We start from the raw sequence: 14305 nt of genomic DNA on the forward strand, positions 1-14305 counted from the left end.
TCTTTTATTTTTACAAAATAAAACTAATCTAACTTAGTGCAGCATTGTAGTAGTAAAACTAGAACACTAAAAATTAGTGAGATAATTACTCACTTTGAACTTTACATTCAAAGAACATAATTCTGTTTAATGCAGTGATACACTAAAATGAACAGTGGTGTAGCAGCTTAACTTGAATATAAAAAAACTAATAAGTTACTTAACAGCATTACAGTAAAACCTGAATACCAAAATAAAATGGAAAGCATGTTATGAAGGAAAGCCAGTTCTTAAAGTGCTTGTAATGTGACACTGGTTTGATGGACGTTTCTACGCGAAGTGAGTGTGTTTTGACCCTTTGGGGCTTCCATAGTGCATGGAATAGCGTGCTTGGCTAACGCGACGACTCTAGCTGTCCGCTATTCGGTACCGTAACAGAAGAAGTTAATAAAGTTTTATGCTCCCGACAATTTGTGAATATACCGTGTATTTATTTCTTTATTAAGCGAGTGCATCACTACGACGCTCGGTTACATAACCAAGCCAATCAGAGTGCTTGATACTGAGATGTCGTTCAGTCTTGTAACACGTAAACTCGTAAAAGCTGTATGTTATGGTCCCTGAAGTTTTCATACTCGGATTAAAAGTTATTGTTTTGTAAACCGGAGTGATCCTTGACTCACACACCATATAAACAGTAAAATTCTACAGTAATGAACACAGCTCTGCTACTACCGCCTCGTGAAACGCTCATAAAACATAAAACAAAAGATCGGCTTATGATCGACATTAGTAAAGCCGATACCGATCAGTTAAAAAATGCCTTGATCGGCCCCGATTCCGATTTTTGAGATCGGATCGGGACATCCCTAAATAGAACCTGTCTGGTAATGTGAAGCAGGCTGTGAGGTCTAAAAAGCAACACATGATTCACAAAGATTCAAATACAGATGAGAAAAGTAAAAAGTTGTTGAAATCTACCAGTCTGGAAAGGGTAACAAAGCCACTGCTAAAGCTCTGGGACACCAGTGGACCACAGTGAGAGCCATTGACACAAATATAGAAAACTAGAAACTGTGTGAAGTTGCCAGCCTTCTAAAATGTTACCAAGAATGCATCGTTGACTATATATTTATACATATATCAGTTTGACATGATGCTGTTATTAATGTCCCCCTACAGACATGTTGGCCATGGGAGATCCAAACCAGCAGACCATACTGGCCGTGTCCATAGCAGCCGGTGTGGTGTTCCTCATCCTTCTTGTTGCATGCTTTGTGATCAGTGGCAGGTAAGAAGCTCTGGATTTTTATTTGAGCTCTAGAAGGTGATAGATTCAAGCGCTTTGCTATTTTAAGCACTACGATAATGTATAATTTGCAGTGTAAAGATCGAAAATGTTGCACCATACATCAGTCAGACCATATTGATGGGCAGCAGAATAACAAATTGAAACAAATGAAAGTAAGAGAGGAAGAGTAAGAGAAAATGCTTTTCTCAAAACATTGGAACGGTCCATGATTGTACTTTGTAACCTTTGGAGATGAAAGCAAACATTTGAAAAGGCAAATTAAAGAGCAAAAGAGATGGTACTGCTACTGAGTAGGGAATCGCAGATGACATTAAATGGAAATGGATAATAATTTTGAAGAAAGAAGACAAGAGCTAAATCAAACAGAGGGAAAAAAAAATCAGGTTGTTTAGGTAACATGTAAAAGGATCAGCTTTTGATAGTGATAGTGCAGACTGATCAAAGAGCAGCACATCATTTTACTCAAGCTTAATTCATGTGACTCATCCCTATCAAATGCTGTCCCTACAAAATTAGACATCTTTGAGGTCCTTGTTTTTTGTAACAAACTGGGGTGCACTGCTTTAAAAAAAACTGTGCAAAGCATAACTGAACTATACAAGATGGCCAAAAGTGTCTGTGGAAATGTGTGAATTTGTGCCTGTAGCTTAGTACCAATTTAACATTTAACTGATAAGCTTAAAACTGCAAATAAAAACAAGTGGGGCAGCTGTAGCCTAGTGTAGCCTAGGGCAGTGGTAGCTCAGTGGTACTGGACTAGCAATCAGAAGGTTGCCGGTTCAAACCCCACCACCACCACCACCAAGTTGCCACTGTTGGGCCCCTGAGCAAGGCCCTTAACCCTCAATTGCTTAAAATCCTGTTCAGTCATAACTGTAGGTCGCTTTGGATAAAAGCATCTGATAAATGCTGAAAATGTAATGTAAATGTAGTGGTCAAGGTACTAGATTAGTAATCAGAAGGTTGCCAGTTCAAGCCCCACCACTAAGGTTGCTACTGTTGGGCCCTTGAGCAAGATCCTTAACCCTCAATTTCTTAAACCAAGTACAAGTACATGTATTTTTGTACTTGCCGATACCGATACCTATTGGAGCAGATATCTGACATGCTAGAAAACTCGATCCGGTCGCCGAGCGCTCGGCGAGCCGGTCGGATCGAGTTGTTGGATAGTTCACACTTAGCGATCGAGAGCCGAGTTTTGATCGCCGAGCGAACGCCGAGTTGCTCCTGAGCCGGCAAAACCAGTCGCCGAGCGAAAATCAGGGCAAAAATCGTGTAGTGTGAACCAGGCATAACGCAGCAACGTGCACTAGGCACACGGTATCGGATGTTTAGTATCGGAGCCTCGTTTGCGAGTACGAGTACAAGTTAATGAGCGCGGTATCGGGCAAATACCCGATACCAGTATCGGTACTCATGCATCTCTACTCACAACTGTAAGTCACTTTGAATAGAAGTGACTGCTAAATGTTTTCCAACAATAGTAACAGCTTTAATGATTGTAAATTATCCACCGATATCATACTTCGAATTCTTACAATGCCTTTATTTGTCATATACACGATTCAGGCATAACATTATGACCACCTTCTTAATAATGTGTTGGTCCCCCATTTGCTGCCAAAACAGCCCTGCAACTGTGATGCACTGTGTATTCTGACACCTTTCTATCAGAACCCGCACTAACTTCATCAGCATTTTCAGCTACAGTAGCTCGTCTGTTGGATCGGACCACACGGGCCAGCCTTCGCTCCCCACGTGCATCAATGAGCCTTGGCCTCCCATGACCCTGTCGCCGGTTCTCCACTGTACCTTCCTTGGACCACTTTTTATAGACCCCACAAGAGCTGCAGTTTTGAAGATGTTCTGACCCAGTCGTCTAGCCATCACAATTTGGCCCTTGTCAAACTCGCTCAAATCCTTACGCTTGCCCATTTTTCAGGCTTCTAACATCAACTTTGAGAATAAAATATTCACTTGCTGCCTAATATATCCCACCCACTAACAGATGCTGTGATAATGAGATAATCAGTGTTATTCACTTCACCTGTCAATGGTCATAATGTTATGATGTTATATACATATACACGTGTACAGCACAATGAAATCCATTTTTCGCATATCCCAGCTTGCTTGGAAGCTGGTGTAAGAGCGCAGGGTCAGCCATTGTACACTGCCTCTGGAGCCTTGCTCAAGGGCCCAAAAGTGGCTGAATTGCAGAGCTGGGATTCAAACCTTCAACCTTTTAATTGATAGCCCAAAGCTCTACCCACTAGGCTACCACTGTCCCTATTGTCATGTAGTATGTAATACTCAAAGCCTACAGGTTCAACACAAAGCTTCATAACCAGTGTGATTGTAGCTTATTATAAGTGGTTATTAAATGGGACGGGGCAAATTAGATTGCCACCCATCTATAGTTTTCGGGCTGACAAATTCTCATTGGCTGGTAGCTTTTACATTGAAATCATCTCAATCTTTTTTGTGTGGTAGGAAAAGGTGTGGCATGAAATGATCTTGTTCAGATCTTCAGTTTCTTTAGGCAAACAATCAGAACATGCAACAGAGATTTGTTTGGTTATTTCTGCACACTTGTCAAACCTGGCTGTGCCACCTCATGCTGCATTGCTTAGCCATTCTAAAAACAGCGCATGGTGGAAAATAGTTTTTCATTATTTTTTCTTGAACTCCAGCCAGTTGACTGTTCATGTTATTACTGGATGCAATTATCACAGCTTAACGACCTGGAAACCCCATCATTCACTTTCATTTTAATTTAATTGTTTGCCTATTTGTTTCATGTCGGTTGGTATTTTGTAGCCCTGTAGAGCAGCTGATGTGTATTTACCATTATTCATCACTGTGTAATAAATTCAGTTTCAAACTAATTGCAATATGGAGAATAATTGATTTTGTGTTTTGAGCTTTTAAACCCACTGCCAGCTAATCAGCTTTCTGTATTTTTGGAAAATCAATTAAACTGGCAGACTTAGCAAATAAATAGTGTGTCTTTTTTCTTTTCCTCCTAGTTTAATCATTATTAGTTCTCGCTCACTAAGACAAATCTTTGGCATGATAGTTTTTAAGTGAGGACATGCATGTACTTTCCTTACAATCTAGGAAAGCTACAGCCTAGTTATGCTTTACTTAGGTGCCAGTTTAAATTTGAAACTTTACCTTTTTGCACTCAATATTAACTAGTACTTAACCAAACAATATCTATTTATTTATTTATTTATTTATTAGGATTTTAACGTTATGTTTTACACACTTTGGTTACATTCATGACAGGAAGTTACTCATAACACAAGATTTATCAGTTCACGTCTTTAATGTCAAACACAATCATGGACAATTTGGTATTTTCAATTCACTTCACTTGCATGTATTTGGATTGTGGGAGGAAACCGGAGCTCCCGGAGGAAACCCACACAGACACGGGGAGAACATGCAAACTCCACACAGAAAAGATCTGGACCGCTCCACCTGGGAATCAAACCCAGAACCAAATCTATTAACATATGTAAACAGTAAGTAGATAAAGACAACTATATAAAAGCGTGTTAGGGCCGCTCAGGTGGCACAGCGGTAAAATACGCTAGCACACCAGAGCTGAGTTTTCGAATACATCGTATCGAAACTCTGGGCGGGGAAGCTGCATGAACAACGATTGGCTGTTATTCATAGGGTTAGGGGTAAGCCGGATCATGGGTCCTTATATCTGGTGCAATTATGACCCCTTCTGGCTGACTGATGGCGCCTGCACAGGGCTGAGGAATAATGCTGATCAGGGTGTGGCTCTCTGTGCACAGTGCTGATCGGTATATATTAACTCGACTCGTGCGGGTGAAAAATGCAGTCTGTACTGAGCACGTGTCGGAGGGGGCGTGTGTCAGTTGAGAAGCGTCCTCAGTCAGCGGTAGAGGGTTGAATCAGTGGAGGATTGAATCAGTGGAGGATGCAATCAAGATAATTGGACACGACTAGATTAAAAAAGGTTGGAAAAATAGAAAAAAAAAACAACTATATAAAAGCGTGTTTGAATCTTTGATTCTGATTGGTCAGGTAGTTCTAATTATCTGAAAGATGACTTTACCATGAATGGCTTTGATGTAGTGGTAAATATTAGCTACATATTATGCACTCATTACATTTAATTACTCATTCATTGTATTCATATCATTTAATATAGCCAACTAATAAACACGAGTGCTGACTGCGCAGTGATTTTTACTTCTTGTTAATATTTAGCCGAACCTCCCCACAGTGCCTCTGGCATACAAACATTGGCTATCGATACAAACAGTTAACCACTTTGATATGAACATGACTGAATTGTTTGTTTTTGTGTTAATGCTTAATTAGTTAAAGGGCATGAAACTATAAAGCAGACAGACATTCATCGAAGCAAGAGAGATTCTTAATTAAGTTCAAGCCAATTATTTTCTAGCAGAAATGCTTGAACACAATGTTACAAAACTGGGGGTGGGGACGGGGTTGGGAGTTTGAGAGAGAGGAAAAAAGGGTTGCATTTGTGCATTTGCCAAAGCCTTTACATTTTTCCAAGTGCTGCATTATCACTGACAGAACCTGTTGATGTATTTTGTTTGTGTATCAGGCTATTATGAGACTCTTATGTGCTGGCATCCATAACTCAGAAATACACTCAATAAAAAGGCTGGCATTAAGAGTCGGGGCGGCCCGATCACACATATTTTATTGATGGAGCCTCCGTGGTAAAAAGCCCTCGGTATGGTGTGGTCATGAATGGAGGGCCGGGAGGTATAATAGCACTAAACAGCATCAGTGTATCCATTCTGTGAGTGAGGAGGGAGAATGCAATTTGGGATTGTTTATGGTCGGTTGGAGCTTAACACTGCATTAGCACTTGATGTAGTGTTGGTAATACCTGCAATTTCCTCAGAGCAACACTGTTCGCTTACACTACACAACCACTTCATGTGTGGGCGATAATGGAGGAATATTTCAATATAGACACACACATGTGGTCACACATAAAAAGACATTATTGAGGACGTAAACATAATGAAAGGCAGACATTGAATTATTATTATTGCTACTTTGTTCTTTATTCGTTTTAAACAAACATGAAATGGGAAGCTAGACAAAGCTTAAGCAATCCTCTCTCTTACACTTAATGTCCTGATTTGATTAGAATGTACTGTTTATACATGTACACTATATTGTATCTTACCCACGTAATGTGTGTGGATAAAACCACCAAACCCACAAATTACAAGGATGCCCACATGCTCTCGGTAATCACACAGACACTGGAGGCATGTAATACTGAACAGTTTTGTGAAATATAACTAGGGATCTACTAAATTTATGGGAAATGTACTAAATTTCACAGATTTTTTCATATTAGGTGCCACATTTCACGGCAGTCATTAAATAACATACATAAATTGAATGATAGAATCAATGGAAATGGACATTTTAACTAACTTATTGCTAAATGAATTGCTGTAGGATTGCTAGGACTGTCGCATAGTGCAAATTAACCAGTACACATGAGGTACTTAAACGGTATGCAAATGAAAACACAAACCTTACATTTACAATTTCACAGCAAGTTACATATTACAGCTTGTTTAACGGTCCAGTTAGGTAGGGCCTTAAATATAACATTGCACTGTTTTTCATAACCAAGTAGCTGCACACAAGCCTAACGTCAACATATACAATGGCAAGTGTTGGCTGAAGGTGTAAAGCACAAAGCCATTGAACTCTGGATCAACAGAAACCAATTTTTTTGGAGTGATAAACCACTTTACCATCTGGCAGACTGACAGACGGCTATAAGTCTGGTGAATACAGAAGACATACCGCTTCGTATCTGTCCTTATCTGTGTGTGAATTGTGAAGTATGGTGGAGGAGGAATAATAATCTGGAAAATGTCTCTGACTTGAACACAAGTAAATCCCTCCAGGCTGGGTTCCAACTACATATTAATGCATCTTCTTTTGCTTAGGATGTTAAACACTTTTGAAAGTGTCCATATACTTTTGTCAATTTTTAAATGTTTTTTTATTTATTTATTATTTTAACATCATGTTTTACACAATTTGGTCAGATTCATACAGGTCACCTCACTTGGATGCTTCTGGACTGTGGGAGGAAACCAGAACCCCCGGAGGAAACCCACACAAACACGGGAGAGCGGACCCGGACCGCTCCACCTGGGAATCAAACCCAGGACCTTCTTGCTGTAAACCCCAGTTTTTTTAAATGTCCACAGTAATGATGTTTTTTCCTGCTGGATGAGGTAGTGGTGCATTGTTCATTTCCAGCAGGCAACACTCTTCTCATGCTACATATTTAGTTGGCATTTTAATTAGAGTAATGTGCATGCATGAGCGCTGCTCTTAGTGTTTTTGAACACCTCTTCTAGTTGCTTAGGATTTATGGATTCGTAGATGGAGCCAAATACATCATCATTTCCTGCTTTTATTGTAAGCCAGACTGATGGAAATCAATTCCTTATTATTTAGACAGGATAAACACAAATCTCCTGAGGCTAGGCTTCCTTTCAGGTGCCTGTAGGGTTTTTAATAAGCCATATGTAATGTTATACGTGTTTCATACATATCTTTTGTCCTCAACCTACGTGTGTTTTTACAGCTGATAGATTGCGATGGCAGACGGCATGATGTGATATAAATATGACCTGGATTTTATGGCCACTGAGGTTCACGCCCTTCGCTTACATCGATGAGATCATATTAATGCATAATGCAGCTTTCGGATCATTGTTTTACTTAAATCTTATATATACACCATCAGATTTCACTTAATTAATTTGATGTAAAGCACTAAACACCCCAGCTTTCAATATCTTTCAACATTATGTTCATTATTGCCTGAGCATTTAGTATGCCGTAATTCTGTGCCATACAATGAGTGACCTCATATGGGATTATCATATATTGTTCGAGTATTCAGCAACTTTGGTTATATTCTTGCATAAAAGAAAAACACATTTTAATTCACACAAATGTGACATGACGACACATTGCAGCCTTTCATGTTACCGTCCATGGTCCAAGCGCACAGCTGGCAGAGCTGCCTTAGTGAAGCACACAGTACTAGTCTACTACTCTTTTATATCTGTTAATGAGTTTGGAATTAAAATTATATTTCAGTGCTGTAAATGAAATTAATATTAATAATGCCAGAAAATAATGTGAATATTTTTTACACATACGTTATGAAAAACGTAATGCTCCATGTTTCGTAATACCATGTCCTTAACAAGACCCAGAGAAAGACTGCAGGCAAGGACAGCTAAGTTTGTGCAGGATGAAAGGGGCCATGCTCAGGGCTCAGAGTGTCCTTCTGTACTGAACATTGCTAAAAGTCTCAACGTAGGCTGAGCTACAACTGCTGTGCTATTTTATTAGTTCAATGAAAATTCCATTACAGGACATTAAGAAATGAAATTGACAGGACACATTCATACATAAGGATTTGAGCGAGTTTGACAAGGGCCAAATTGTGATGGCTAGACGACTGGGTCAGAGCATCTCCAAAACTGCAGCTCCGATGGAGTGTCCCCAGTCTGCAGTGCTCAGTATCTGTCAAAAGTGGTCCAAGGAAGGAACAGTGGTAAACGGGCAACAGAGTCATGTGCGGCCAAGGCTCATTGATGCACGTGGGGAGCGAAGGCTGGCTCGTAGCACCTACCTAGGCATTGTTGCAGACCATGTACACCCTTTCATGGAAACGGTATTCCCTGATAGCTGTGGCCTCTTTCAGCAGGATAATGCGCCCTGCCACAAAGCAAAAATGGTTCAGGAATGGTTTGAGGAGCACAACAACGAATTGAGGTGTTGACTTGGCCTCCAAATTGCCCAGATCTCAATCCAATTAAGCATCTGTGGGATGTGCTGGACAAACAAGTCAGATCCATGGAGGCCCCAACTCACAACTTAGAGGAGTTAAAGGATCTGCTGCTAACATCTTGGTTCCAGATACCACATCACAGCTTCAGGGGTCTGGTGGAGTCCATGCCTCGATGGGTCAGGGCTGTTTTGGCAGCAAAAGGGGAACCGATACAATATTAGGAAGGTGGTCATGATGTTATGCCTGATCGGGGTATACAGTATCTATACCTTGATTATTTAAAGAACTAAAACGTCACACGAATCATTCTTCGTTTCAGTCGGTCTTTCCCCATCATTCTCCCTCCTCGCTCTCTCTCTTTTGCTCTTTTCATGGTGCAATAAAACAAAACAAAAAAATAACAGCACATCCAAACATCTGCGCCTTTGCTTAATATCACCTGCTGAAAGAAGCATTCTCACAAAAATGCTAATCAAGAGAGGGGAAAACTAGGTCAAAAACCCTCAGCAAACTTGGTAGGCGTGATGTCTTTATCACCACACGAAGGAGAAATACAGAACGTGTCAATTGCTCTCCCAGGCATCTGTGGCTGGTAGTTCTCAGAGAAAAAACACCCGTAAACGCCTGTTTTGCAGTTATTTTTCAAATCAGCACTTTTCAGAATGTGAGTTAATAGAACAAGGTGTATGGAAGCGAGGGAGCGGAGGCCCCTCGAGCACACGCTGTGATGGTGGAAGTTTTTCATCAGTGTGTGAGGCTAGGGTGCAGCAGGTGCAGGAGGAGGGGTTCTGATCGGCACCGCAAGGGTGGGAGATGGGGAGCGTGTGGGTTTAGTAGCGGGGTTGATTTATTCGTCCTGATTACCATATGCTTCAATCAAATGCAAACCTCCAAACCCATTTAAAACAAAGATTCAAGCTGTGAACAGAATTAAAAAAAAAATTCTTTTTTTTCTTTTAAAGCTTAAATGCACTCAGGTGCTTAAGCAGGACAATAAGTCATTGTATATATGTATTTTTTTCTATTTATTTATTTATTTATTTATTTATTTATTCATTTTTCTCATTTTTTCTGCCGATTTACCATAGCCAATTAGTCCGATTGTGTTCAAGGAGGGTATATTTGCCTGCTCCACGGCCCTTCCGACTTGTGCGCACGGCACAGGCACCTCGACCTGCTTACCAGGGTCCTTGCACAGTGTTTGAAGACCCCACTCACCTAGTCCGGTCGTTTTCCACCCAGCACACTCTGCGTGTACTGCCAATTACTCCTGCTAGATGGCGCCCAGCCGACCGGTAGCAGAGTCGAGATTGGACATGGGGTGTTCAGAATCTCAGCGCTGGTGTGCTAGCGGAATATACCAATCCCCATGTTTGCACATGCTTATGCTATTCATGGCAAGATGGGTATTTCCGGTCTTTGTTCTTATTGGTATTTGTCAGTCTTATATGTAAATTTTTAGGCTGAAAAGACCAGTAGTGTATTCAGAAAGTACTCTAAATTCTACGCTCTTGTAACTCATTAATTTACACTAAATCACCCATAATAATAGTGAAAGCATGTGTTTAGAGTTTTATGAAAGTGAATTAATCCCCATAATGTTGTTTATAAATGTATTCAGAACTTTTATTCAGTAAATGTCAGGATATATCACTTGGATATGTCTCTACTAGTATTGTTCACCTGGATTGAGGCAGCTTATCCTATTCTTCATAGCAGATCCTCTCAAGCTCTGTCACTTTAGATAGCAAAGGTCTGTAAACTGGAATCTTCCATTTCCCCCCCACAGATATTCATTGGGTTTTAAGTTTAGGCTTTGGTTTGGTTACTGAAGGACAGAGAGTTGCCTCAGAGCTACTTCTCATGTCATTTACTCTGCTGAGAGGTGAACTGTTACCCTAGTCTGAGTTTGTGTGCGCCCTGGAGAAGGTTTTCTTTAAGGATAATAGATGTTTACCTATTAGCATTTCCACACGGGTCACTTACAATGATGCGCATGTAATGATCACAGATACACACTAGGCTTCAGTCTGGTTGCTGCTTGCTATACAGGTGGAGTCTCTGGAGACCGAACCACATCACTGTGTTCATTAGAAGCAATGAAGGAGAACCCACACACACGTACCCCCTAAACCCCTGCGCCTAAAGAGGTCCCACAGCCCCAGCTGTGCTGGGACATGCAACAGGGAACATTAGATGCTAGACAAATGAAAGATTTGGCCGTCCCAGCAGCCTCCTCATTATTTAATAGACCCCCCAGGCTGGGTGTGAGCCTCACCAATTTGCACAGGACTCTAACCCTAAGCTCAGACAGCATTGACGTAGGAGACAATTGCGGATCAGCTTTGCCATAAACACCCACCGAGGAAGTCAATATCCATGCCAGATGTAAGCCTCATGTTTTGTTCACAACAGTGGGTGTTTTATTGACCCGATCACTCCGTTTAAAGGGTATGGTTTAAATAGGTATGTAAATATATTGAATATAACTGACCTAGCTTTGAATTAACTAGCGGATTATCTAAACACTCTAATTTGCTTCAATTTAGTTTTAATATTTTTTAAATGCATTTTCTCCCCTTTTATCCTGATTTTTAGCGTGTCCAATTTTTACCCAATTGCATTTAGGTCCTCATCCGGCTCCCTAACCCTGTATGAACAACAGCCAAACGTTGTTCATGCAGCCGCCCAGCCCAGTCGGATGAGATACGATGTGTTCAAAATCCTAGCTCTGGAGTGCTAGCGTATTTTACCGCTTTACCATCTGAGCGGCTAGTTTTACTATTTAGATTTATTTAAAAAATAGAAACACACACTGATGTGTATTATACCAGGAACATTACATTCATTCATGTTCCATGGCTGCGTCTGAAATCACATACTTCCATACTGAACAGTATGCGAAAGCAGTATGCGAGAGCGGTTAGTATCTATGTAGTATGATGACCTACTGCCTGGGCAGCCTTTTTTGAGTATGCAAACGCTGCAAAGGCTTTCATAGCAAAGAAGAAAGATGGCAGAAAGCAGAGTTTGTTTGTTTGTTGTTTAACGCCATGTTTACATGGTCATGGCAAGATAGGTACCGATATTTTGGGCAGCATGGTGGCTAAGTGGGTAGCACTGTCTTCTTACAGCAAGAAGGTCCTGGGTTCGATTCCCAGGTGGGGTGGTCCGGGTCCTTTCTGTGTGGAGTTTGCATGTTCTCCCTGTCCGTGTGGGTTTACTCCGGGTGCTCCGGTTTCCTCCCACAGTCCAAAGACATGCAAGTGAGGTGAATTGGAGACACTAAATTGTCCAAGACTGTGTTTGATATAACCTTGTGAACTGATGAATCTTGTGTAATAAGTAACCAGAAGTGTAAAACATGACGTTAAAATCCTAATAAACAAACAAACAAACCTATATTTTGTACAGATTATTTATTCATGTTATTTGTGTTTAGTTCTAGATGTGTATTATCAGTCTTGTATTTTTCAAAAATACAAAAGAGTCTCTGTTTTGGTTGGAAAGCGGAGTAAGACAAACATTAAAAAGGTTATGATTAAGAACCACCCCTATTAACCTTATGAGTAGCTTTGTAGAGAAGATTCATTTTGTCCGATTTTAAAATTGTGGCAATGAGGCGTCATGCATTACGTAACGTTGGTACGATGGTGGACGTAGTAGTACTGCGTACAAGGTTGCGTGCATACTGCACACTTGCGTACTGAAAGAGCTTACTGCTTTACCGGCCGAGCAGTGCGCACTGTCTCGAATCTAGTACGTACTTTTTAAGTGTGATTTCGGATGCAGTCCATGTGTAATTAATGGTCCACTTTATTTTGCTTAATGTGAGACAAAAGTATATTTAGTGGGTTTTAATGTTATGTTTTTTTTTTGCATAACTCCTTATTAGTAATTATGATTGACTACTGCTGGTCAATTATCTTTGCCCATATAAATAGGAATTTATATGCACCTAATTCAAAGTACATGGAATTGTGATTTCTTTGCCAAGGTCTATAAAAAAAGAAACCCCCAAAATTGTCACTTACTGCTAAAGAGGTGCAGGAAATGTATTCTGTTATTTAAATGTTATTGAAGCTGCCGTAACACAAGAGACACTGTTCACAATCAAGAGAGCTTTGCATCATCTTGGACTTAAGGGCTACTATACAACAGCTGCAGAAACCCCTTTTCTTTTCTGACATCTATTACCCTCACATGTAATGTAAGCTTTTGGCATCTACAGTATGTGTAGCAACTCCAGGTACTGCAAGATTTGCTGGAGAAGCTTAAAAATGCTGCAGCTCAGCTGCACTGATTTTATTTATTTATTGCATTTTATTGAAAATGCTACCGGTCTGTTATTTGATTTTAAACTGAATTTTAGGCTAAACCAATTAGGGTATGTATAGGGGTTATTAGAGGTTTGTTAAGTCTGTATCTATATCTACAGTATATGTCTATTTGTAAGATATAGGAAATGTAAATTGAGTCTTTACCTTACTTAGACTGGCCATACCAGCAAACTGCAAAGCCATTAGCTTTTATCAGACAGTTTCAGTTCTGAACATCTTCTGTCAGCAAAAACCTACATTTTACAAGGTAGACATTATATTTGAATGTATTCAAAACAGCTCGGCTCTGGTCGTCTGTGAATGCAAACTCATAACGAACAGCCAGTCACTGCCTCTCATTTTCTGGTCAGCCGTGTGGTATTTACAGCAGAGACCTATCCTGTGCATAAATATTCAACAGTGTATTTTCACCGGGTGTTAGAGGAGTATTGAGCCGCACTCCTGTGGGAGTACCTTTAGAGCGTTTCCTTCCTCCAGCTGGTCTCCAACAGACGGCCGAGGCTCAGGGCTGAAGTTCAGCTGTCGTCACCCAGATGGGACCGTTTTCCTTTAGGTGACCAGTCTCATAGCAGCTCGATTTTACTACATAATTATCACGCTCAGTCAGTTTCTGTAATCCAGCTTCGGCTCTGGGCTCTGTCAAAGACACACCATTAAAAGAAAAAGTGAGAGTGTATAGAAAAGGATTAAAGAAATAATAAACAAATCAGCTTTAAGTCTAGCACAATTCCTCCCCTGTGATTTCACATAGTTATTATATTTATTAAGTAGGTATTTTCATTCATGATTATTTGGTCATGATTA

The 14305-nt window shown here is 40.4% G+C and overlaps 1 protein-coding gene across 2 annotated transcripts in view; it reads left to right on the plus strand.

Annotated features, from left to right (window-relative positions):
• The window catches only part of ek1 (eph-like kinase 1), a 71365-nt gene that overhangs the window by 36033 nt on the left and 21027 nt on the right, over positions 1 to 14305 (plus strand). For both annotated transcript variants that reach the window (XM_062986000.1, XM_062985999.1), the window contains exon 7: positions 1162 to 1270. In XM_062986000.1, the coding sequence (XP_062842070.1) occupies positions 1162 to 1270 (109 nt within the window). The remainder of the gene's footprint in view (positions 1 to 1161; positions 1271 to 14305) is intronic.

This window comes from Trichomycterus rosablanca, chromosome 23, assembly GCF_030014385.1.
Source record: "Trichomycterus rosablanca isolate fTriRos1 chromosome 23, fTriRos1.hap1, whole genome shotgun sequence".
Lineage (NCBI taxonomy): Eukaryota > Metazoa > Chordata > Actinopteri > Siluriformes > Trichomycteridae > Trichomycterus > Trichomycterus rosablanca.